General features: G+C 35.1%; 1 protein-coding gene across 2 annotated transcripts; it reads right to left on the bottom strand.

The window, feature by feature from the left end:
• Positions 1-6: 6 nt before the first annotated feature.
• arhgef25b (Rho guanine nucleotide exchange factor (GEF) 25b) lies at positions 7-27,282 on the bottom strand. 2 transcript variants are annotated; one of them, XM_056253920.1, is made up of 16 exons: positions 26,995-27,282; positions 24,907-25,033; positions 4,135-4,478; positions 3,538-3,612; positions 3,328-3,452; positions 3,159-3,225; positions 2,971-3,074; positions 2,812-2,881; positions 2,617-2,706; positions 2,412-2,504; positions 1,381-1,431; positions 1,197-1,274; positions 799-990; positions 530-710; positions 249-433; positions 7-100 (listed from the first exon to the last, which is right to left on the bottom strand). In XM_056253920.1, the coding sequence occupies exons 1-15, from the start codon at positions 27,082-27,084 to the stop codon at positions 252-254; spliced, it is 1,869 nt and encodes a 622-aa protein (XP_056109895.1). In that variant the 5' UTR covers positions 27,085-27,282; the 3' UTR covers positions 7-100; positions 249-251. The 2 variants fall into 2 exon arrangements, with proteins under 2 accessions (XP_056109895.1, XP_056109896.1); XM_056253921.1 differs by lacking the exons at positions 24,907-25,033; positions 26,995-27,282 and adding an exon at positions 5,775-5,986.
• Positions 27,283-28,000: the final 718 nt, after the last annotated feature.

Genomic DNA, 28,000 nt, shown 5'->3' with positions numbered 1-28,000 from the left:
TTATCTCCTTAAAATGTTCTCCTGAGGGTAACAGATGGCCCATTGCTTGGGTTGAGGGCAGAGGAAGATGAGAAAGTGCCTTTGCAGAACTGTCAGAAAGCTGAAAATTAAAGGAATAGAGTGAAAACATATGCTAGTACAAATACTCTGAAAACATATAACGCTATGAGACCAGATGGACCTCTGAAAATTTGGGGGGGTTTTAATGAACAAATTATGATAACTTCACAAATCAAGCAAACATTGACCTTTCAATGAGGCGTGGAAGGTTGTGAGGAATTCCAGGAGCGCAGGCAGGGCAGACCCTGGCGGTCCACTGAGGCAGAGCTATAGGGTCGCAGGTCAGAGTTCAGTGAGGGTGATGTTGTTATGTTCTTTCCCAGGCTGAGGGATTTAATTTCTTTTCTCTGGAATTCAATAGGAGACTGCAGAGCTATGATGGGTACGATAGAGGAGATGAAAGAGATCCATTAGGAATTCTGATCTATGGCAAGGTCACACAAGGGTCATGAAAGTATGATGCTGATACCGTTTAAGAAGTTGCGCTGTGTCTCCAGCATCTGTATGATGTCATTTGCCCAGGACATTCTGATTTCTGGAGTTGATGCACGAAGAATGAATCGCTGGATGCTTCCATCTACATTACGAGACGTCAACACCAACCGACATGAGTCGTCTGGGCAACAATCCTCAATGCCCAAACAACTAATCTGTGAAAGATACAAATATGGAAATAAACATTTACTCTCATATTTATTTTGCCTACAATCTCCCACTTTTTTCTTCTCTGCTTTTCACCTTGATGCTGTTTTTATAGATGTATCCTGACAGGGAAAAGCCTTTCTTGCGGTCAATTGGCTCACTGAGGATGACAAGCTGCTCAAAGAGGAACACCCGTCTCTCCTTGGGACGGGAGAGGATGCTGTTCTCATTCTCAATGAATGTAAAAGTGTCCTGTTGCAAGAGTTTCCCTTGTGCTCTCAGCTGACCCTATGAACCCAATCAATCACATGTGATCTGAGTGAAATTTTAGCTTCAAATATTGGTAAGAGAGCTAATACAACTATAAAAGAACTATAAATGGCATAATTGTTTTATAAATAATGGACTCATGCTGTGCTCATTTTAAATACTGAAGCAGTCCAAGGTGAAGTAAACCATTTCTATTTCTGCAGTGTATTTGAGTCTCATCCTACCTCAAAACCCTGTAGTCTTCCAACATTCATCATGTCGTTACATCGTTTTGGAACAAAACACATCACCTGCACTGCCCTCTGTGATAAGGACACAAAAAGAGAACGCAATAATAATTCAATGTCAACTGATAATGAGTTTATTCTCTTGTCCTCACTTTTAGAAGCCAGTACAGACTGTAGCTACCTCAAGATCTTCTGTTTGTCTGCCTGCTTTAGTGTAGTACTTCAAGAAATCCTGTAAATAAACAACATTTAGGCAGAATACTAACTAACAGGCATGTGGACTTCAACTCAACTCCATAATTTGCAAAGAAGGACAAGAATAAATATGAAAATTAAGGCGATGAATTAACAGTTTCTGTGTGTTTATATATATAACATATAAGGGTTAAATAAAGAGAAAAAGTGAAAGTGACATGTGAAGACCAAGTATGATAACCCATACTTGGAATTTGTCCTCTGCATTTACCCCATCCAAGTTAGTGCACACACATTAGGAGTACTGAGTAGTGAACAGACACACTCCAAACCGTGGACACACACACACCTAGAGCATTGGGCAGCCATTTTGCTGCAGCCCCCGGGGAGCGATTGGGGGTTTAGTGCCTTGCTCAAGAGCACCTCAGTCATTTCCTGCCGGTATTGAGAGTCGAACCCACAACATTCGGGTTACTGACTCTCTAACCATTAGGCCAAGACTGCCCACAAGGCATGTTTGATTTTATTTTCGTACAAATCACTAAGAAGTAACAAAAGCCATCAAAATAATTTCCTAAATACCTGTTTGTTGTTATGCACTTCATGTCAGTTCATACAATGGCAAGATATATGACATATTGGCAATACAGTATGAATTTGAGGTATTTTTTTTTCTGTAATGGGAATCGCTGAATAACATATACGTTCAAAAGTTTGATGTCAGTATGATTTTCTTTTAATTCAAACTTTTTCAGCAACAATGCATTAAATTAATTAAAAGTGACAGTAAAGACATTTATAATGTTACAAAAGATTTATAAATTGAGCTTTGCCATCACATGAATAGATTACATTTTAAAATATATAAATAGAAAACAATTATTTCAAATTAGAATAATATTTCAGCTATGGCCAAAAACTCTGTTAGGTTGACAGAGGAGGAAAAAATAGTGCACTATTATAAGAAGTATCTATTTTGAATGAGTGTGTAGTGTGTACAAGCTCACACTAACACACCTTCAGCAGCAGCTGATATTTCATGATTCTCTGAACAGGTTTGATGAGCAGGTCATTTAACTGCAGTCTGTGACCCAGCTGTTGTCTCAGTTCCTACATTGAGAAAGAGCACACAGGACAGTCATAGACCTTTCCCTCATACACCAAATAGTGAACATGGCCACATAACTATACTCAGATTTGACCTCATTTCAGCACAAATTACCTCAAAATAGGTTTCAATGTACTCTGAGACGATGTGCTCTGACTTCGGCTTGTTCTGACAGTAGACCACATACATGTTGAGCCGCCTCTCCTGGGAAACACATAGACATAATTGTTCCTCGGCAAATGTTTCAATTTATGTAATACAAATATCGACTGTATCATTAGCAGATGAAGAAAATAAAACATGACTTACATGTTTGATAAACAGTTGTGCCAGCAGGTCAGGTTCAGACACACATTTCTCCAACTCTCCAAGAAAACAGCTGTTTAAAAAAAAAAAAAAGGTAGGAGCTGTAAGAAGGTCAGGTATGCACACCTCATTGGGCACAGATCCTATCAATAGGTGACCTACTCTTTGTGCCAGTCATAGATCTGATGAATGTTCCCAAACACTATTTTATCCTTTCCTTCCAAATACTCAGGCACTCCAACACTTTTCATTGTAGCCATATAACCCTGGAGAAAGGGAGAAAGTGAGAGTTAAAAAGAGAGAATGACTAAGCTCTTCTATGCGTGGGATTGAATGCATTTATGTGTTACCTCCACTACAAGCCCCAGATCTTCCACATATAGCTTCTCTGTCTCGACCAGCTCTGTCAGCACATATCTATGAGTAAGATATGAGGAATGTCAGATTTGGAGAAGGATTATTAATAATATTTATTTTCACAAACCATGGGTTTGGGTTCACCATCAATCAAATACCTACATGGTTTTCTCTAATGCACTTCTTTTCTCCTGTTCTTCATCCTGCAGGCTCAGCGATTGTACGTGTGTCTCATCATTTAAGGAGGCACCTCTCTCCCCATAAAGCACATCGCGAGACTGATGCCTCTGAAATTGGACTCATTAGCCATCACAAGCACAAATCAGCAGACAGTTAAGTAAAATTGTCCAGTAATCAATTCTATTGCATTACCTGCAAGAGATCATTTAGGTATCTTGGGTAATAGGGACTGTCAGGAGATGCTGGCCCTGAAAGTTCATCATAGTCCTGCATGCCACAGGACAAGAAAGTGTACGGTTTTAGTATTAAATACAGTATGAAAAAATTACACTTATCACTCTATCTGTGATATACATTAAACATTCAAAAGTTTTCGGGTCGGTAAGATTTTTTAAATGTTTTTGAAAGAAGTCTCATGCTCACCAAGGCAACATTTATTCGCTCAAAAATACAGAAAAGCAGTAATATTGTGAAATATTATTAAAATTCAAAAGAAGTGTTTTCTCTATTTAATACATTTCAAAATCATTCTAATATGCTGATTAGTGCTTTTATTAATTATTATGTGGACACCCTGATACTTTTTTTTCAGGATTCTTTGATAAACAGAAAGTTCGAAAGACCCGCATTGATTTAAAAATTACTTCTTCTTTTTTTAAGGTTTGTGAGTTTTTACTGTCACTTTGATTAATTTAATGCATACTTACTGAATAAAAGTAGTCATTTCTTTTTTTTTTTAAATCGTACTAACCCCACACTTTTGAACAGTAGTGTAAATTATGTGCATACCAGAGATCTGTAGGAGTGGGGCAGTTTTTTGGACTTCTCTGTTGGGCTCAATGGGCTTTGAGCTGGTGAGAGGGGTAGAAACATATAGCCTGACCTGTCTGGGCTCTGAATGACCTTTGAGCTCTGACCCTTGCCACCACCTCCCAGACTCAGCTTTCGAACTGGGCTGCTCAACCATCTCTTGAGGGCCTTGAGAGAGTGGGTAGATGTGGTAGATGGCCGTCTAGTGGAGAGAGGCTGATATTTGCTGGGTGAGATTGGAGAAAGGTCATCAATGGAGACGGAGGTCAAAGGTGTATCAGTAGGCAAGGAGACATCGCCAAGCCCTGTCAACGTGTATGACTCTACAGAGACCGAGACAGAGAGAGACGGAGAAAGGTAATAGAAGATCTTTAAAGTAACCCTTCCAAAAAACAGCACTGAAATTTTTTTTTTATATTTATGGTAAAGCAAAAAATGGATGGAGCCTATGATTGTCAGAACTCTGCTAGAAAAATATTATAACAACCTTTGACAAATTATTAGATGGCATTTTTAGGTCTACAAATATAACAAATTATAACTATATGCATAATTAAATGATATACTGTGAATATACACTGCTCGATTGTACTGACAAGTTGACAACCACCATGATAAAACAGGGGGTAGAACACTTACCTAATTTCATTAGCAGTGACCTTTATTTCCATCAACTCTGGCCATTCTTTTGCCATAAATAAAGTGGTTCTTCCTTTTTATTTATTATTATCTAAAAAAAGTAAAAGTCTATTCATTGTAACTTTTTATCAATTTAATGCATAATTAAATTCCTTCCAAAAATAATAATAAGAATCCTACTGACCTCAGACCTTTGAATAGTAGTGCATGTTGTGCAATGATTTAATAAGGAGAGAGAATCGGGAGAAGAAATGAGATAGGCCTATATCACAAGGGAATTTCCAGCTCCACCACTAATATTCATCTTGCAGTTATTTGTCCTGAATTTTCCACAGTCATGAAAGGTGGAATTTAAAATATATCTGGCAACACATGAGATTCTGCCTTATAAGCAGATGATACAGCTTAAAAATGGTTTGTTTTTTTCTCTCCCTGATTTAAAAGCTTTACAGCGCAATGTGGGAAAAGCATGCCCTATGTGAAGGGCAAAAGGGAAGGAAAGACTTTGAGAGAGAGAATGAGGGACAAAACAATAAGGATTCTACTTTTTCAGTACATGGATTAGCTGTTTCTAAAGGTCGCATAACCATAATCCTGCAATAACCTATAAAACAACCATCTACACACACAATGCATCAGCATTTGTATAGATAATCTGTGCAAAATTATACTGACAAAATAACAATATTAAGAAATGGTTCATTACTTTTACAAACTGCAGGTACGAAGCAACAAAACAATGGTAGGCTATAATTATACACTCGGTTTACGAGCAAATAATCTTTTTCAAGCTCCAAAATGTGTAAAGTATGAATTAATGTTTTTGGCCTATTCAAGTATGCTGGGCACATATTCAGAATTTCCATCCCTTGAAAACAGCAAAGCCTACCAAAACACAATGCAAATAAGATTTGAAGAGATCTGACAATGCAACATATGACTATAGTCAAACGTGACAGAGCAACATACGGATCTCTTACCTTGCTGTCTGAAGCAGCAATCACACCTGGGCAAAACTTTCTGACAGAAGCGTACACAGCCACACACCCGTGGGGCACGATGCTCCTTCATACCAGCCGAGTAAACACTGCTGTATAACTTACAGCATGACACTGTGACGATGTTTACAGGGAGACACACGCCTACTCTCAGTTCAGAGGTAATCCCTGAGCTCTGAATTCACAGCAACATCTGTATAATCCCTGCTTTTATCCACATAGGCCCACTGGTACATCATGCCTCTTCACCTTCCAGGAGACATTGAGGAGGGTCAGAGTGAAAGAATGGGGATGTGGAGGGGGATGTGGTGTCTTTGGCTCATGTAGAGTTAAAGGCGGCTTGAAACGGAAGCTTGCCTATTGCAGGGTTTCTTTTTTTTTATTCGTTCAGTTCTTCGCATTCAATGGTCAACACTCCAGCCCAATAGGTGGCGGGAATGTACCTATCGTTTGTTTGCTAACCGCCATAAAACGCCAGAAGAAAAAAACACATTTCTCCATGAGTAGTTATTATACTGCAGCTTGTGTCAAAATGATTGATGGTGACCTTTGACCTTGCCCCTCCCCTTGCCCTTCCTGTTTCCGGGGTCATGGATTAACCTTTGACCTACCCCTCCCGGTTTCCGGGGTTGATGGATTAACCTTTGACCTAGCCCTCCCCGTTTCCGGGATTGATGGATTAACCTTTGCCCTGATGAGCGTTCGATCATTTGGTTGACAGAAAGTTTTGACAGGATGTGTAGTAGGGAGGGGGTTTTATGACCACCAGATGGTATGTGAACTTTTGACCCCGACCATGTGTTTCCGGAGTTTATGGCTATGTGTTTATGTGTGTGTGTGTGTGTGTGTGTGTGTGTGTGTGTGTGTGTGTGTGTGTTCATGACGGGGCAATTTGCTTGGTGTGACTGAGAGGAATGGTGTGTGTGTGTGGGTGTGTGTGTGTTTATGACGGGGCAATTTGCTTGGTGTGACTGAGAGGAATGTTTTCAGGGAAAGTTTTTATTATATCAGGATAATGTTCACAGAACGCCGAAATTATGAACATGAAGAGGTCTGACACGGATTTTCAGCCGGCACTGCACCATCCATATTGCCTGCTGAGGAGAATGAAACAAAATGAGTTTAAAGAAATAGCATTGATGACAAATAAAAGCTTATAAAATAAAACTTCATTATATATTTTAAAGCAAAGTTTTAAAACAACTCTGGAAATTAATGAGGAGGTATTTATGCGTCTATCTGGTTAGTCACAGACTCTTAAACCTTTCTGATCAGATGAAATGTCACAAAAATGAGTTTAAAGAAATAGCATTGTGCTTGAATAAAGCACATAAATAGTGATTAATTTAATTACACATTTAAAGTAAGTTTTAACATGTGCTGAACTTAATTAGGTATCCTTTATGCGTCTGAATATTGTTGCGGATTCTTAAGTCTTTCTGAGCAGATGAAATATCCCAAACAGTTTTAAGAAATTAAAAGCACTGTGCTCGAATAAAACACATGAATTAGTTATTAAATGAAGTAAGATGTTGAATTGACTATAAGCATTTTAATCAAATACACCCCAATATACTGTCTTAAATAAAACAGTGAATAACAGTTCATTATTTGAAACAATATGTCGAATTGACTATAAGCATTTTAATCCATACATCAGTGGTATAGGGTCTTACGCAGTTTAATAAAACATATACAATTTTGAATAATAGGGGATATTATGTGAAATAAGATGTTAAATTATCATGTATTTTAATCTAATACAACACAATATAATACATCACAATATGCTGTTTTACATAAATAAATAAAATAGTGAATAATAGCTGATATTATATGAAATAAGGTTAAATTATCAAGTATTTTAATCTAATACACCACAAAATACTGGCTTACACAGATAAATAATAGTGATGAATAATAGTTATATAATATTAGTTATATAATAGTAATGAATTATAGTTCACATTATTATGGTTATATAATATATAATAAGAGGTTAAATTATCCACAATATATGGTTTTACAAAGTTAAATAAAACATAAAATAGTGAAAATAGTTTGTACTATTTGAAATAAGATGCTAATTATCAGGTATATAATCATTTTAATATAATACGCACAATATACTTTCTTATACACCGATAAATAAAATAGTGAATAATAGTTGATATTATATGAAATAAGATTCTAAATTATTACGTATTTTATTCTAATACACCACGAAATACTGCCTTACATAGATAAATCAAACATAAAATAGCGAATAGTTGATATTATATTAAATAAGTTGTTAAATTACCAAGTATGCACATTTTAATCTAATACAGGTTCCTAGGTTCCAATATTCTATTGCATCTTCACTTCACTGACCACTATGTTGTCTGTTGTCTGCAATATACTGACTTACATAGATAAATAAAACATATAAATTTGTGAAACATATTATTTTAAACAAACTGTTAAATTACCAAGTATACAAACTTGAATCTAATACACACGAAATACGACCTTACACAGATAAATAAAACATATAATATATAGTGAATAAGAGTTCATATTATTTGAAATAAGATATTAAATTATAAAGTATAAGCATTTTAATCGAATGCACAACAATATACTGCCTTACACAGATAAATAAACATATAAAACAGTGTTTATACGAAATAAGATGACATTTTATTAAGTATTTAAAACTAGTTTTAAACGTATGTTGAAGTGTACCTACCATTGGTGAAATTAGGAGGTCTTTTTGGCTCTGGTTAAAATCACAGATCCTTGAATTTCTGAGGTGTTTGCTCTCCGTTTGCTAAATTGAAAATGAAGACCGCTTTCATCATGTCCGGGGCAATGGTCCGCCCCTTCCTCTCTGTGTAGCTGCTATCTTATGCTAGGTAATAGCATTAGGAGTTTGTTTCAGAAAACATCAAGCAATTAAAAGATAGTGCGGCCACCTGGTGTTTTACAATCAAAGACCACAACTGTCTCCAACCATAAAATCTTCTGATCTGTAGCATTCCTGTCTGGCGGGGAGACCCCAAAATGGGGCCATTTTGACACTTCACAGGCTGTAAGATCAATATAATTAGATGTTTATACCGGCGTCTTCAGGAAAAAGTCAAAACAAAATGGTCACAAAGTTACATATTATATAGCCTACTCTTATCCATTGATTGTGATGATAAGATAAATTGTCCTTATTTCTTGGGGAGTTGTCCCCATCCTGTTTTACTTGACACCTCACCCCTGAAGAGCAGGTTTATTTTTCTAACATTTAAACAACACCCTCTGACTTTATGAATAGACATAAATGACATCTTAATGATTTTTTTATAATTTTGTGCATTTATTTAAAGTATGCATGCGGGCCTACCATTCTGACACTAGTGATACCTTACTTCTTTGATAATATTACAGGTTTTATGAAATATTATTTCTAATTTTTTCAGCACATGTAGTCAGAGTCACAGAAAATAATATTAGTGCAACAAATAAGGAGATTATGTTTTATTTATTTTGATCAGGTTTGTTAAAAGTATGCCTGAATGATGTTAGTTAATCTGCACTGATGATGCATTCCTTTGAATCTTAACTTTGAGTGCATCAGAATTAAATGGATGTAAAATTATTATCATGTCACATGTGACATTAACATGACAGAAAATACAGTAACACCAATGACATAACGAATCACCAATGCCACACATAAGACCATAATTAGATGAGACTAAATTGTTACATTTGGTATACAATCTAAATGAATAGCTTTGAATAAAGTTTATCTTTAAATGGTGATTTTACTTAACAGTATCTGCTCAAAAACTTTACAATTTTAATGCAAAACTGTGCTTTGTCGTCTTAGATCAAATTTATACAAAGATATGTAAGCAGTATTTTGTCCATCGACACACAACAGCAAGCAGTATTCCTGTTACCGTAACTGTTTAGCCTTTTCCACTATCAAAACATTTCAAATGGCTGCATCCGACAATATACGGCTTATTACGGTAATTTCAGGCTTTCCGCCAGCAAATGACGCCAGCTTTCTGGCAGAGCGGGGTCGCGGAAGGATTTGAATGTTGAACAGAGAGATACGGAGCGCAACAGGACAGGGTGTTTTGGACAGCGTAAATAATAAAAGAAAGAACGAACAAAAACGTAGCGATTCGAGTGGTAGACAACAGGTGAGGTGTTTGGGATGATTTTTGATGAAACTTGGGAGGTGGATGGCCGAATACTCTTTCAAGTATCTTAGCATGCGGTGTATGTAAAGTTATGTATACGTGGGCTATTTGTATATGAGGGCGCTGCGTATGAAAAAAGTATCCTAAATGAAAACTATGCAACTCCATGTCACACACAAAAATACTTGTATATGTGCATTATAGTTAATTTTCAACTTAAACATGTTAGTTTTATTTATTACGATTTTTTCTCAATAAAATCAATAATTTATTCAAGTGTCTATCATTTGTCTATTTAAATTAAAAAAATTATACATTTACAAACACACCACACACTAATGGTCAATAACAGTAATTTATTGAAAGTCATCTTTTTCTGAAAAGATAATTCCTAGCACTTGAAGATAGCACAATGGTTTATAATTTTACAGCCAAAACAAAATATGTGAAAATCACCCTATTTTAGTTCTTCATGTTCTAAAGGGTTAATTTGTAACTTTTAGAAAATAGCAGCACATTTTCAGAGACGGGATGTGTCTCTGTGGTCCATGAGACATCATAGGTAAAGTTTGTCTGGAGTTAATATTTAATTGTACACGTCTTAAGAACTTCAGGGTCAATGGGGCTCCTGAGAATAATGTCCCTTAAAACCAAAGAGTAAGCTAAAAGACACTAGTTTTCCAATGTTACCTATACCAAAATCAAATACTGTATAGAATTTGTATTATGCTTTTTCATAGGATAATCTTGCTTTACATTTATAATAAAAATGTAAAAGCATTTCTTTATATTTGCAGTGTTCTGACACAATGTCATTCATTGATACTTTTTGCTTTTATAAAATTTACATTTCTTATGTCTACAAAGGTTCAAAGTAAAAATATGATAAATATGAATCTATGTGAGGTCTCAACCACAAACGCAAAACATTGTGTTGGGTAATCCAGACATAGCTTTACTAAAAGAAAATATTATGGAAGTCATTTTCAAAACTGTAATTACGCCATATTTATTAATATAATGGCTTCATGTTCATTTATAGTTTTTATTTGTTTGTTATTAACTAATACCTTTTTGTTTTTAACCAACACTTATACATCCAGCACGCAATTAAAGAGATGTATGAGCTAAGGATGTTCTCTGACCCAAATAAACAGGAGTGTTCACAATCTACAGTACAATATACAGTTAGATATTCTCCCACTATAAACTACTGTATGTGTGTAAATAGTTGTGCTTGAAGCTTTGGTGGTATTTTTTACACATGCAAAGTACCACACATTTGTAAAGCCTATAGGACTAACTTTAAAACATAATCTTTATAGAGGAATCACATGTGTCCAAAACACACATGTGAGATTCATAAGACCAAATCACTATGAAAAGAGGGCTGGAAAAGCACCGGTTATAATAAATGCACAAAAGTGTTTTTGTTTTATTAGGTGAAGACTTTTCTTTGAGAGCGGTCAACACTCAGGGGTTATAGAAATAAATGACAATTAAGAATTTAAGCGATAGTCTTTCTGTTTGAGAATCTTTGACTAAATTGATACTTTGTTTAGTGCAACCTTCCATCTATCTATGTTGTGGAATCACACAAAGTATTAACACGAAAAGTAAGCGCATGCTGTTTTAAACTATACGGCACATCTGACTATTGCACTGAGAGATGTTATGTCCAGTGCAGTTAGGACTAATGCATGTTCATTTAAGTTTGAGACTGTTAAAGTTCCACACTCTGGTAAAAACTGCAGATACAATGGCTCAAAAGTAAATTCTAGAGGTCCACTTGCTAAAAAGTAAATACCACATGAACCATTTAAATGAATACAGAAAAGCCACTTACAGTCCTTCTATATGAGTTTGTTTAAGACTAAGCAAATCATATTTATTTTAAATCATCGTCTTTCCGGCATGTCTTGATACTTTTTCTTTTATAAAATGTACTTTCTCTTATTTCTACAAAGGCTCAATCTCAATTCATGTCCTAGCAAACATAACGTAAAAAATATAATACATATGTCTGACTTACAGTGTTTTTAAGAAATAGGTGACGCAATACTCCAAACAGTGCAACACACAAGCATGGTCAATTGGTGAAAACGCCACATATGTAAGGTAGTTTTCCAAATATCCCCTAAAAGCAAATACTGTATGTTTGTATTACACTTTTTAAAGGCTAATCTAGCTTTAAAGTTAGAATAAAAAGTTATATCCAAACATATATTCATACCTGTTGTGTTTTGATACAATGCTCTAACAGTACTTTTTTTGTTTTATAAATACAATTTTCTTATTTCTACAAATAGCAGTCTGTTAAATTTGAGTTAATACACAATTAAGCATGTGAATAATGCTGCAAATACGTCTGACACGTTAAAATACAGATCTAAAATACACCATCTAAAATACAGATAATTTTTCTTTTGACAAATCTACAATTCAAATGATCACACCCGTGGTGTTTAACGTCCAAGAGTTGAAGAAGCAGTTCTTTATGCAAAAAAAAAATAAAAACCATCAATAATACAAATAGTTTAAGTTGACATAAACAAAACACCCCAGATCCTTACATAAATTATAGTAAACATTTACAAAATGTAAATAGATTCTGACAGGTTTGTCAGAGTACCTGTACCACATTATTGTAATGCAAACACATTTGAGGGGTAACGTTACCAGTCCTTGTAAAGGTTATGGATCAAATGTAAGCATAATCTTTATGCAACAATCACGTTTCACGTGTTGTTTCACTGCATCCTAGCTATCTAAATGCATGCATCTATTGCGAACAATTCACCCAGGGCATATGTTTTGACCTTGTAATGTTTAATCAAATTTTGTTGGACAATATATGGCGGATTAACAGGTTCTACGTAACTGGGTAATGTTGCATTTAATTAACATTGTTTATTTCGGTAAACTTAAGTTTATTACATAAGATACATTCAATGCCATTTAGTTGAATCAGGTTAACATTCTTAATTTTGTCCAAAACAGTTCAATTATCCTAAAATTAATTTCAAACAAAATTAAAATAAATAATCCAATTGTTTAGTTTATTTAGCGATTATGTTCAACAGCCTTTACTAATATATCTAATAAGATAACCTTTTACAAATTATTTACTTATTGTTAGGCATTTGCTATGGTTTTGTCACAGACAATGCTTGCCCAAAGTAGCTGTTTTATAATTATTGAAATCACTTTAATTATTGTTAGCACGTCTTCTTTCCAAACACATGGTCTACACTTTACCACGATGGTAAAACACTAACATATCAGAAACTCTTTTAAATATAAACATAAAAGGGCATTAACAAGTCGCCAATTTTTTATCTTCAAAATGTACACCCCTATCCAGCATGATGGGAAGGGGAAATCCTGTACCTAGTTTTCTATATTACTATTTTAACACAACTAAACTAATTTATGTAATCACAACACCTATGGATTAAGAAAAATGGTTGACTCCATTTAGCATATACGTAAGTAAACTGAACAAGCATCAAATGTTATTTTATGGTCTACTTAACTGAAGCATGTTCTTTCAACATGACAATATTGAGTTAAACGCAACTGTTTCAAGTCAGTTTAACGTAATGCAATGTGTTTAATGAGAAAGCTAATACATCGGTGTTAAATTAAAATTATTTTTAAATAAACTGAACCGTATCGTAAATAATTTTCGACTGAATTCTCTCGGGTGACATGCAGGACTAGTTGTTTATGCAAGACATAGTTATTTATGGCTTCTTGAAGACAACCCCCGTACACAACAGGGGGGCGAAGGCGGACCCCAATCGCAGGCCTAAAAAACTCTACGCTCAGCCTCAGTTATCGCACGTAAACCGGTTTCTCCTAACTGTTGTGTGAGGTTGGTAATGCTGCTAACGGTTTCGACGCTACAGACGATTACTTCAATTGGATTCAAAATCGGAAAAACGCTGACTGTTGGGACTACTGCTACATCTCATTGATCAGAAGTTGAAGGATCATTTTGTTGTTACATGGCCTGCTAAAGCTTGCTTTGACATTACTGTTTGTTTGAACCTGCCGAAAACTAGTCTTCTACGACTCATCATAGCATTCGTCCTAAACAGGCGTGGATTAAAATCGTATCCTCAGGCTATTCAAGGAACAGTCGGGTCTATTCTGCATGAACTAAGAGACGAACCATTCATCGGTACTAAACTACAAGAAATCAGAGACAAGCTTCTGGACAAACCCTGTAAGGAAATCGTCTGTGACGTCGTCGACATCTGGCGAGGATTCTCAATCGTCAATGGCCAGTGATCAAACCTCCTCCAACATGGGTGTTGCGGGCAGTATAACGCACTTTATCACATCCATGTTTAAAGATCATTACAAAGATCAGATCATTGGTCTTATGAACAAGATTATTGAGGACGCACCCGATTCCCCGTTTGAAATTCCACGTGATGATGACGACACTACACGCGAGGCCAATCTCAAGAAAATGATGAAAAATGTAAGAAGTCTGGGTCATAAGAATACATGGTACTCTATGACCTCCGCATGTCTTCACGATGACGAGCCAGTATGCGATATGATAAAACAGGTTCTCGATTGGATGTACGGTTCACCGCCTGCCATTGGTGTCACCGATACGTTGTGCATGTTCACGTTTGTAGTCGATGTATGTATCGATTTGGTCAAAAAGTCAAATCGATTAGACACTGACGATGAGGAGGAGATGGTCGAACGTTGTCAATTGATTAACAACGTCGACCAAATTATTGAACTGTTTACCGATTATGTCCTAGACAGAAACATGTTTGTGTTCCGTGACTTTTTATTCTGGTTAGACTATCAATGATGTTATTGTTACCCCATTATTTATTTTATTAATTATTTTATTATATTACTTATAACATGTAGTCATTATCTATCCTGTTTTTACTGATAGTAATATTAGATGTGTCATTTTTAAATAAAAGGTTGAACCACTATGCATGTGTGTGTGTGTTATTTCTTTTACAGAGGTCGAAACGATAACATGTCGGAGCTTATGAAAAAGCTTATTATACACCGTCTAACCCTGGGGTCTTTAGGCGATAAAAAAGACGCAGTCTTAAAGGATAATGGAGGTCGGCTAAGTGGTTTCGGACTGGTTGTCTTCAAGAAGCCATAAATAACTATGTCTTGCATAAACAACTAGTCCTGCATGTCACCCGAGAGAATTCAGTCGAAAATTATTTACGATACGGTTCAGTTTATTTAAAAATAATTTTAATTTAACACCGATGTATTAGCTTTCTCATTAAACACATTGCATTACGTTAAACTGACTTGAAACAGTTGCGTTTAACTCAATATTGTCATGTTGAAAGAACATGCTTCAGTTAAGTAGACCATAAAATAACATTTGATGCTTGTTCAGTTTACTTACGTATATGCTAAATGGAGTCAACCATTTTTCTTAATCCATAGGTGTTGTGATTACATAAATTAGTTTAGTTGTGTTAAAATAGTAATATAGAAAACTAGGTACAGGATTTCCCCTTCCCATCATGCTGGATAGGGGTGTACATTTTGAAGATAAAAAATTGGCGACTTGTTAATGCCCTTTTATGTTTATATTTAAAAGAGTTTCTGATATGTTAGTGTTTTACCATCGTGGTAAAGTGTAGACCATGTGTTTGGAAAGAAGACGTGCTAACAATAATTAAAGTGATTTCAATAATTATAAAACAGCTACTTTGGGCAAGCATTGTCTGTGACAAAACCATAGCAAATGCCTAACAATAAGTAAATAATTTGTAAAAGGTTATCTTATTAGATATATTAGTAAAGGCTGTTGAACATAATCGCTAAATAAACTAAACAATTGGATTATTTATTTTAATTTTGTTTGAAATTAATTTTAGGATAATTGAACTGTTTTGGACAAAATTAAGAATGTTAACCTGATTCAACTAAATGGCATTGAATGTATCTTATGTAATAAACTTAAGTTTACCGAAATAAACAATGTTAATTAAATGCAACATTACCCAGTTACGTAGAACCTGTTAATCCGCCATATATTGTCCAACAAAATTTGATTAAACATTACAAGGTCAAAACATATGCCCTGGGTGAATTGTTCGCAATAGATGCATGCATTTAGATAGCTAGGATGCAGTGAAACAACACGTGAAACGTGATTGTTGCATAAAGATTATGCTTACATTTGATCCATAACCTTTACAAGGACTGGTAACGTTACCCCTCAAATGTGTTTGCATTACAATAATGTGGTACAGGTACTCTGACAAACCTGTCAGAATCTATTTACATTTTGTAAATGTTTACTATAATTTATGTAAGGATCTGGGGTGTTTTGTTTATGTCAACTTAAACTATTTGTATTATTGATGGTTTTTATTTTTTTTTTGCATAAAGAACTGCTTCTTCAACTCTTGGACGTTAAACACCACGGGTGTGATCATTTGAATTGTAGATTTGTCAAAAGAAAAATTATCTGTATTTTAGATGGTGTATTTTAGATCTGTATTTTAACGTGTCAGACGTATTTGCAGCATTATTCACATGCTTAATTGTGTATTAACTCAAATTTAACAGACTGCTATTTGTAGAAATAAGAAAATTGTATTTATAAAACAAAAAAAGTACTGTTAGAGCATTGTATCAAAACACAACAGGTATGAATATATGTTTGGATATAACTTTTTATTCTAACTTTAAAGCTAGATTAGCCTTTAAAAAGTGTAATACAAACATACAGTATTTGCTTTTAGGGGATATTTGGAAAACTACCTTACATATGTGGCGTTTTCACCAATTGACCATGCTTGTGTGTTGCACTGTTTGGAGTATTGCGTCACCTATTTCTTAAAAACACTGTAAGTCAGACATATGTATTATATTTTTTACGTTATGTTTGCTAGGACATGAATTGAGATTGAGCCTTTGTAGAAATAAGAGAAAGTACATTTTATAAAAGAAAAAGTATCAAGACATGCCGGAAAGACGATGATTTAAAATAAATATGATTTGCTTAGTCTTAAACAAACTCATATAGAAGGACTGTAAGTGGCTTTTCTGTATTCATTTAAATGGTTCATGTGGTATTTACTTTTTAGCAAGTGGACCTCTAGAATTTACTTTTGAGCCATTGTATCTGCAGTTTTTACCAGAGTGTGGAACTTTAACAGTCTCAAACTTAAATGAACATGCATTAGTCCTAACTGCACTGGACATAACATCTCTCAGTGCAATAGTCAGATGTGCCGTATAGTTTAAAACAGCATGCGCTTACTTTTCGTGTTAATACTTTGTGTGATTCCACAACATAGATAGATGGAAGGTTGCACTAAACAAAGTATCAATTTAGTCAAAGATTCTCAAACAGAAAGACTATCGCTTAAATTCTTAATTGTCATTTATTTCTATAACCCCTGAGTGTTGACCGCTCTCAAAGAAAAGTCTTCACCTAATAAAACAAAAACACTTTTGTGCATTTATTATAACCGGTGCTTTTCCAGCCCTCTTTTCATAGTGATTTGGTCTTATGAATCTCACATGTGTGTTTTGGACACATGTGATTCCTCTATAAAGATTATGTTTTAAAGTTAGTCCTATAGGCTTTACAAATGTGTGGTACTTTGCATGTGTAAAAAATACCACCAAAGCTTCAAGCACAACTATTTACACACATACAGTAGTTTATAGTGGGAGAATATCTAACTGTATATTGTACTGTAGATTGTGAACACTCCTGTTTATTTGGGTCAGAGAACATCCTTAGCTCATACATCTCTTTAATTGCGTGCTGGATGTATAAGTGTTGGTTAAAAACAAAAAGGTATTAGTTAATAACAAACAAATAAAAACTATAAATGAACATGAAGCCATTATATTAATAAATATGGCGTAATTACAGTTTTGAAAATGACTTCCATAATATTTTCTTTTAGTAAAGCTATGTCTGGATTACCCAACACAATGTTTTGCGTTTGTGGTTGAGACCTCACATAGATTCATATTTATCATATTTTTACTTTGAACCTTTGTAGACATAAGAAATGTAAATTTTATAAAAGCAAAAAGTATCAATGAATGACATTGTGTCAGAACACTGCAAATATAAAGAAATGCTTTTACATTTTTATTATAAATGTAAAGCAAGATTATCCTATGAAAAAGCATAATACAAATTCTATACAGTATTTGATTTTGGTATAGGTAACATTGGAAAACTAGTGTCTTTTAGCTTACTCTTTGGTTTTAAGGGACATTATTCTCAGGAGCCCCGTTGACCCTGAAGTTCTTAAGACGTGTACAATTAAATATTAACTCCAGACAAACTTTACCTATGATGTCTCATGGACCACAGAGACACATCCCGTCTCTGAAAATGTGCTGCTATTTTCTAAAAGTTACAAATTAACCCTTTAGAACATGAAGAACTAAAATAGGGTGATTTTCACATATTTTGTTTTGGCTGTAAAATTATAAACCATTGTGCTATCTTCAAGTGCTAGGAATTATCTTTTCAGAAAAAGATGACTTTCAATAAATTACTGTTATTGACCATTAGTGTGTGGTGTGTTTGTAAATGTATAATTTTTTTAATTTAAATAGACAAATGATAGACACTTGAATAAATTATTGATTTTATTGAGAAAAAATCGTAATAAATAAAACTAACATGTTTAAGTTGAAAATTAACTATAATGCACATATACAAGTATTTTTGTGTGTGACATGGAGTTGCATAGTTTTCATTTAGGATACTTTTTTCATACGCAGCGCCCTCATATACAAATAGCCCACGTATACATAACTTTACATACACCGCATGCTAAGATACTTGAAAGAGTATTCGGCCATCCACCTCCCAAGTTTCATCAAAAATCATCCCAAACACCTCACCTGTTGTCTACCACTCGAATCGCTACGTTTTTGTTCGTTCTTTCTTTTATTATTTACGCTGTCCAAAACACCCTGTCCTGTTGCGCTCCGTATCTCTCTGTTCAACATTCAAATCCTTCCGCGACCCCGCTCTGCCAGAAAGCTGGCGTCATTTGCTGGCGGAAAGCCTGAAATTACCGTAATAAGCCGTATATTGTCGGATGCAGCCATTTGAAATGTTTTGATAGTGGAAAAGGCTAAACAGTTACGGTAACAGGAATACTGCTTGCTGTTGTGTGTCGATGGACAAAATACTGCTTACATATCTTTGTATAAATTTGATCTAAGACGACAAAGCACAGTTTTGCATTAAAATTGTAAAGTTTTTGAGCAGATACTGTTAAGTAAAATCACCATTTAAAGATAAACTTTATTCAAAGCTATTCATTTAGATTGTATACCAAATGTAACAATTTAGTCTCATCTAATTATGGTCTTATGTGTGGCATTGGTGATTCGTTATGTCATTGGTGTTACTGTATTTTCTGTCATGTTAATGTCACATGTGACATGATAATAATTTTACATCCATTTAATTCTGATGCACTCAAAGTTAAGATTCAAAGGAATGCATCATCAGTGCAGATTAACTAACATCATTCAGGCATACTTTTAACAAACCTGATCAAAATAAATAAAACATAATCTCCTTATTTGTTGCACTAATATTATTTTCTGTGACTCTGACTACATGTGCTGAAAAAATTAGAAATAATATTTCATAAAACCTGTAATATTATCAAAGAAGTAAGGTATCACTAGTGTCAGAATGGTAGGCCCGCATGCATACTTTAAATAAATGCACAAAATTATAAAAAAATCATTAAGATGTCATTTATGTCTATTCATAAAGTCAGAGGGTGTTGTTTAAATGTTAGAAAAATAAACCTGCTCTTCAGGGGTGAGGTGTCAAGTAAAACAGGATGGGGACAACTCCCCAAGAAATAAGGACAATTTATCTTATCATCACAATCAATGGATAAGAGTAGGCTATATAATATGTAACTTTGTGACCATTTTGTTTTGACTTTTTCCTGAAGACGCCGGTATAAACATCTAATTATATTGATCTTACAGCCTGTGAAGTGTCAAAATGGCCCCATTTTGGGGTCTCCCCGCCAGACAGGAATGCTACAGATCAGAAGATTTTATGGTTGGAGACAGTTGTGGTCTTTGATTGTAAAACACCAGGTGGCCGCACTATCTTTTAATTGCTTGATGTTTTCTGAAACAAACTCCTAATGCTATTACCTAGCATAAGATAGCAGCTACACAGAGAGGAAGGGGCGGACCATTGCCCCGGACATGATGAAAGCGGTCTTCATTTTCAATTTAGCAAACGGAGAGCAAACACCTCAGAAATTCAAGGATCTGTGATTTTAACCAGAGCCAAAAAGACCTCCTAATTTCACCAATGGTAGGTACACTTCAACATACGTTTAAAACTAGTTTTAAATACTTAATAAAATGTCATCTTATTTCGTATAAACACTGTTTTATATGTTTATTTATCTGTGTAAGGCAGTATATTGTTGTGCATTCGATTAAAATGCTTATACTTTATAATTTAATATCTTATTTCAAATAATATGAACTCTTATTCACTATATATTATATGTTTTATTTATCTGTGTAAGGTCGTATTTCGTGTGTATTAGATTCAAGTTTGTATACTTGGTAATTTAACAGTTTGTTTAAAATAATATGTTTCACAAATTTATATGTTTTATTTATCTATGTAAGTCAGTATATTGCAGACAACAGACAACATAGTGGTCAGTGAAGTGAAGATGCAATAGAATATTGGAACCTAGGAACCTGTATTAGATTAAAATGTGCATACTTGGTAATTTAACAACTTATTTAATATAATATCAACTATTCGCTATTTTATGTTTGATTTATCTATGTAAGGCAGTATTTCGTGGTGTATTAGAATAAAATACGTAATAATTTAGAATCTTATTTCATATAATATCAACTATTATTCACTATTTTATTTATCGGTGTATAAGAAAGTATATTGTGCGTATTATATTAAAATGATTATATACCTGATAATTAGCATCTTATTTCAAATAGTACAAACTATTTTCACTATTTTATGTTTTATTTAACTTTGTAAAACCATATATTGTGGATAATTTAACCTCTTATTATATATTATATAACCATAATAATGTGAACTATAATTCATTACTATTATATAACTAATATTATATAACTATTATTCATCACTATTATTTATCTGTGTAAGCCAGTATTTTGTGGTGTATTAGATTAAAATACTTGATAATTTAACCTTATTTCATATAATATCAGCTATTATTCACTATTTTATTTATTTATGTAAAACAGCATATTGTGATGTATTATATTGTGTTGTATTAGATTAAAATACATGATAATTTAACATCTTATTTCACATAATATCCCCTATTATTCAAAATTGTATATGTTTTATTAAACTGCGTAAGACCCTATACCACTGATGTATGGATTAAAATGCTTATAGTCAATTCGACATATTGTTTCAAATAATGAACTGTTATTCACTGTTTTATTTAAGACAGTATATTGGGGTGTATTTGATTAAAATGCTTATAGTCAATTCAACATCTTACTTCATTTAATAACTAATTCATGTGTTTTATTCGAGCACAGTGCTTTTAATTTCTTAAAACTGTTTGGGATATTTCATCTGCTCAGAAAGACTTAAGAATCCGCAACAATATTCAGACGCATAAAGGATACCTAATTAAGTTCAGCACATGTTAAAACTTACTTTAAATGTGTAATTAAATTAATCACTATTTATGTGCTTTATTCAAGCACAATGCTATTTCTTTAAACTCATTTTTGTGACATTTCATCTGATCAGAAAGGTTTAAGAGTCTGTGACTAACCAGATAGACGCATAAATACCTCCTCATTAATTTCCAGAGTTGTTTTAAAACTTTGCTTTAAAATATATAATGAAGTTTTATTTTATAAGCTTTTATTTGTCATCAATGCTATTTCTTTAAACTCATTTTGTTTCATTCTCCTCAGCAGGCAATATGGATGGTGCAGTGCCGGCTGAAAATCCGTGTCAGACCTCTTCATGTTCATAATTTCGGCGTTCTGTGAACATTATCCTGATATAATAAAAACTTTCCCTGAAAACATTCCTCTCAGTCACACCAAGCAAATTGCCCCGTCATAAACACACACACACCCACACACACACACCATTCCTCTCAGTCACACCAAGCAAATTGCCCCGTCATGAACACACACACACACACACACACACACACACACACACACACACACATAAACACATAGCCATAAACTCCGGAAACACATGGTCGGGGTCAAAAGTTCACATACCATCTGGTGGTCATAAAACCCCCTCCCTACTACACATCCTGTCAAAACTTTCTGTCAACCAAATGATCGAACGCTCATCAGGGCAAAGGTTAATCCATCAATCCCGGAAACGGGGAGGGCTAGGTCAAAGGTTAATCCATCAACCCCGGAAACCGGGAGGGGTAGGTCAAAGGTTAATCCATGACCCCGGAAACAGGAAGGGCAAGGGGAGGGGCAAGGTCAAAGGTCACCATCAATCATTTTGACACAAGCTGCAGTATAATAACTACTTCCATGATATCCGAGTGAAATTGCTTCTCGAACAAGAAAGAATGTAAGACGGGTTACGGGACAGTTGAACACCACTTTTACGGACTTAACGTTACTGCATTTGCGTGTTTAACTTTCTACCATAAGTAGGCTAATAAGTGCACCGTCTTCGTCTTTGGAACTAATCGAAGAGGACGATGAAAAACGCAATAAAATCCACAGAAGACAAGCAACAAAGTGGACATACGAGGTTGAAGGTACCCGCGTTTGTACAACTGGAGTTTAAAAGATAAAGCAAGCTGTGTTTTCTGTCCTATGCTGGTCAGGTGGATTAATGTTAAGCAGTTAAGTTAGTTTGCGTGCGTCGAATGGTTATGGAGGTTAGAAAAGCTAAAACGCTTGATCGCGTACAAGACAACCACAGACGTCAAAACGAATAAAACACTGCTCTCTCCATGTAACGTTACTAGTAATCTCCCTAGTTCAAAAAGAACATAATATTGCCATATTGTGGAGAAACATCAGGAAAAACTTTCTATGAAGAGTACAGATAGACTAGACAAATCAGGGGTGTGCGATATCACAGTTTTTAATCGTGGACGATTAAAATGCCTCCACGATCTGCTTTTGATGAAATATCGTAGGCTACTATTTCCAGCCGACGTCACAGCGCTAGCTGGTGGCAGAACAAAGGGAAAACTGGAGGCGGTGAATACAAACCAGCACAGATTCGGCTACAAAATAAGGATCTTAAATTATTCTTATTATTATTAAATGTCATCTTGTTGTGTTGTTGGGTGCAAGAATCAATGAAACATTAATATGCTTTATCTGCAATTTTTTATTTCTAGAAAATATTCACCTCATTAAAATTGCACCGTAATGTCACTCTTTACATTGTCGTCTTCATGGCGCTGGCTAGGCAGAACTGCGGATCGTACACACACGTCTTGCACATCACCATTCAGCACATAGTTATAGGCATCTAAAGATTTATATGCCCTCCGTTTCTCTATCAGGTTGGTGTAGATGTCAGGCCACTCAACCGGAGGTAGCGTTAACGTTAATCCTGTCAGATCCTCAATGAGTGTACGGGTCAGCCAATCTGGTTCCGTCCGTTAAAATTAACTTTTGCAAATAACAATCGCGGTCCTGGACAGTGAGTGACCTTGCACATTAAGATAAAATCGGATTTTCTCCAGTCATTGTTAAAAACAAGCTAACAAAACTTGCAGACTTTACGTTAGTGAAGCGGCCAGAGGGATCGTTCTGCCACCACCTAAGCTCCGCCCACATAAAACGTCACCATGTTTACCAACTGAAAATTGGTCTATTAGTATCGTGCTACAGTGCATTCTATCAGTTGCAGTTCTGGCGCCACCGTCTCAACATTCACGCATCACATGTTAACGCAGCGGTAGAGTTAGGCCGTGTGTCCACCAAAACGTTTTTAGCCAGCTGAAAACGCTAGACGCTCTGCTGAAAACGCCTAGCTGTGGGCGCTTGAGAGCGTTCTGGCAGCACAGCGTTTTTTCTGTTGAGACGTTTCGTTGCTATGATACAGAATATCCGCAGCACAGTTTACTTGTAACTGATTTCGCAGGTAATTTGTTTCATACTAAAAAAATATTTTTCATCCATTTTGTTCGGTTTGCTCTGCTGGTTGATGTCGTTGTACAGAAAGAATGTTGTGACAGTTGGTCGGTGTGGTATTAGTCCCGCCCCTCCTCCACTGTGATTGAACATTTTTCAACTCTCGGAGCCAGTAAAAACGCCGAGCTCTCAGCGCTTCAGCGTGAAAAAAACGTCCAGCGCCTCATTGCGCTCATGGCGTTCTAAAAACGCAGCGCTCCCGGCGTTCTAAAAACGCAGCGCTCCCATTGAAAACAGTTGAAAACATACGGCAGGCGCGTGGAAAAACGCTTTGGTGGACACACGGCCTTAAAGTGACAGTAGCCCAATAGTAAAAATGCTGCCGCTTGTCCATAGTTCACCCAAAAATGAACATTCTGTCATTTACTCCTTCTAATGTTGTTCCAAACCTGTATTTAATTTTTTTTATTGTGCTGAACAAAAAAAAAAAAAAAGAAGAATATATTTTGAAGAATGTGGCTATCCAAACAGTTGCTGGTCCCCATTGACTTCCATAGAAAAAAATATATACTATAGAAGTCACTGGGGACCAGCAACTGTTTGGTTACCCACATTCTTCAAAATAACTTTTATTTTCAACCGAAGAAAGAAACTTATTCCGGTTTAAAACAACTTGGTGTGGAACCAAGACTATGCTTGCATGTTTTGACTGTGTGTGTGAAAAAGAATTCAAAATTCTTAAACATTATGAAAGGGTATGTTTGACCCCTCACCTTTGCCCTCAGGTATGCGTTTGGGTCTTGAGTTACAGCTTTGTTCTTCAGTTTCCAATTTTGCGCCCTTCTTTGAACAACCACAGCTGTCTTCCAGTAAAGTACACCCTTCATTGCTTTCTTGGATCTGAAACGGATCATAAAAGTTAGTGTTATCCTTCAGCTCTGAAGGGGCAGAGCTGTAACTTTCCTATCATGCATGTCTATACCTGAGCAATTCATTCGCATACATGTATGACCTAAAAGAAGACCACATAACTCCTCAAATTAGATCGACAAGACACTCCTGGTTGAATCTTGAGAAAGTATTTCACCCCAAAATGGTCCTCTATTGTAAGGACCAATTCCCCCTAAATACCCAATACCTAATGCTTTTGAACATTTGAGTTCTCCATGGTAAATTTCTTTAGATTCTAATCACTGGTTCTTTATTTAAATCAGCATAAATTAAAGATAATACTATAGTACCATGACATTTTGATTAAAAGATGTACCTTTCTATTAAAACATTGACAATCTAAATAAAGTAAATCTGTGCCACTGTCAAGGCATTCATTTAATTGGTATATATTTACATGTAATTCCATATACAAACATTCCAGACAACACATATGCTAGAATAACTCTTTTTTTTAATCTTCATTATCTACTGTAGAAAAACATCCAAAGTACAGTTTACTGGAGGAGGCCTTATCTTTTATGCTTGCTTCCTTCATTTGCAGTAAACATTTGGTAAGTTGGCCTAGTTGGAGCAATATCAGTATTGAGCTGATGACTTGTTGTGACAAGTTTGGCAAAATTCTATTGAAGGCTTAAGTCTTAACCATGAAGTAATCATTTTTCGATTAGAAGTACAAAGAAGCCCAAAAAAGTCTTTCAATGAGACAGCAACTCACTAAAAATACTTGGGATAAATGATCATGTGGTCCATGTAATTCCATGCTGATCTGATGCTGGTAAGAGAGACTGAAAATTTAGAATAGGTAAAAATAAGAAGCATCCCTAAGGCATAAGATAAGAGACACAGGCCTGCTTTCAGTCACTCTTGTTTTGACTCGTGTGTGTTGGTCTGAGTTATTAGAGTATTGCTAAAGCATTTAAGCTATTTATACAAACAATTGTGAAATAACTACAAGAAGGGTAAATAATAATAATAAGGCCCAGTTTCACAGACAGGGCTTAGATTAAGCCAGGATTAAGCCTTAGTTCAATCAGTGCATTTAAGTAGCTTTTATAAACGTGCCTTAGAAAAAAAATTACTGGTGTGCATCTTGAGGCAAAACAGTGGCACGGACATATTTTAGCACATGCTTTCAGTTAAAACAGCTCAAACATACATTTTAGTCTGGGAGGATAGCCTTAAGCCTTGTCTGTGAAACCGGGGGTAAGTGTAGTGCACTGATTAAGATAGTCAGGTCATGTAATGTCATGTCCTGTGGTGTGATATGGTGTATTCTAGCTAAATCACTACATTTTGCTAATGCATATTGTTATGAATTAGTTTATTAGCATATGTTCTAACTAATACAGTTCTTTTGATCTAATATTAATTGAGAGACAGCATGGAATATTTATTCATTTTTGCACTACAGGACCATTACTTAAAAAGGTGATTAAAATGGATTAATTGATGCAAATACATTTATGGACATCAACCACCCATATACTTATCATTTAGTTGGGCAATGAGGGAATTGTATATGCAGTAATTTCTGTGTAAATTGTTCATAAACCATTGAACTTAAAGCGACAAAATTCATGTAGAAACATGTCTGTTAAAGAGCGCTAACAGACTTTAAACACACTGTCAAAATCTGGTTATCTCAGTCATGTCAGACTGTTTGTAATAAACCAAAAGACACGTACAATAACAGCCATACTAGATAAGGCCTCAAAAGAATCTCATCTTTTTCAGTGTATATTTAATAGCAGTCAATAATATGTGTATGTAATTTACACTATGGTTTGGTCTCCAAAAGTGACCTTAAAATGTATCAATTTTGTACAAAAAAATGTGTATAAAAATAGGTTGTCTACGTAAAGTATGTTCCCATTTATAAGTAAATGTGTGTGAGTGTGTTTTCTCACCCAGTGCTGGTTACTTAAGTCCAGGGATGGGTTTGATAAAGACATCAGCAGTTGCTCTGGGGTTCCCTGAAGTTTGGCCAAACTCTTCATTTTCCTTTTTCTTTGTCTCCAGATGGATGAAGGAAATGTTTGGCTGCGTGTTGTGTCTTCTCTATACTAGTCCAGTACTGTCCAGCTTAATCTCTACTCCACTCTCCCTGATTCACTGACACACATTCTTATCTATCTCCTTCTGCTGTCCACCACCCATTCCCTCCTGTTTCTCCAACACCCTCTTGCTCCATCTTAACCTCCCTGAGAGAGAGAAAGAGAGAGAGAGAAACGTGAGGAAACAAGAGAAAGGACTCAACATGTTGTTCTACAAACCTCCAATCTCAGACATAAATAAAGGAAGGAATTAAATAAAGTCTTATTTAACATGTACAAGTCCCAAAGGTTAGGATTAGGGTTCTTCCTTAGGGTTAGTTTAATTAACTTAAATTTAGAACAACAAGTCAGTGAGAGGCCACCGACATGATATAAAAACAATGTGCTTGTTTGAGGACGGATATTCTAGATCTATTATCCTTGTCCCCATAAGGAAAACATTTCAATAAGCATAGTAAATAGTGTCTAAACAATCTATAAATGTTGAAAGGTTCTTAAAAAAATAATAATTCATTTGAGAAAGTAGCAGAGTTCAGTTACGTGAAAATAATAATAAAAATGTTTTCTTTTTATACAGTTCTGTACAACAAATTCTATTCTAATTAAATTCTATTATTAATGAAATAGAAAAGGAAAATGAGGTTGATGTCAGAATCTAACGTCAGATTGACGTTAATCTCCAACATTGGACAGACGTTGTATTGCGGTTGAAAATGAAAATCGGGTTGACTTCAGAAACCAACATGAGTCGGGTTCTGACGTCAATACGATGTAGTGTTCTGACGTCAGGTTGTGACGTCAACCCGACTTTCATTTCCAACCATAATGCAACCCCTCCAACCAAAATCATCCCCTGACT

Source organism: Rhinichthys klamathensis, unplaced genomic scaffold, assembly GCF_029890125.1.
Source record: "Rhinichthys klamathensis goyatoka isolate OS25496 unplaced genomic scaffold, OSU_Roscu_1.1 h1tg000109l_1, whole genome shotgun sequence".
NCBI lineage: Eukaryota > Metazoa > Chordata > Actinopteri > Cypriniformes > Leuciscidae > Rhinichthys > Rhinichthys klamathensis.
Note: the sequence above shows the minus strand (reverse complement) of the source record. Positions and strands in the feature narration are given on the sequence as shown.

What these genes read in the sequence shown, in the direction of transcription:
- arhgef25b (XM_056253920.1), bottom strand. Translation starts at nt 27,084, where the DNA reads ATGAAGAGTTTGGCCAAACTTCAGGGAACCCCAGAGCAACTGCTGATG. An exon ending in ACGCATACCTGAGGGCAAAG is followed by an intron (nt 4,479 to 24,906) that starts GTGAGGGGTCAA and finishes CGGTCTCTGTAG; the next exon opens with AGTCATACACGTTGACAGGG. An exon ending in GAAGACTACAGGGTTTTGAG is followed by an intron (nt 991 to 1,196) that starts GTAGGATGAGAC and finishes TTGGGTTCATAG; the next exon opens with GGTCAGCTGAGAGCACAAGG.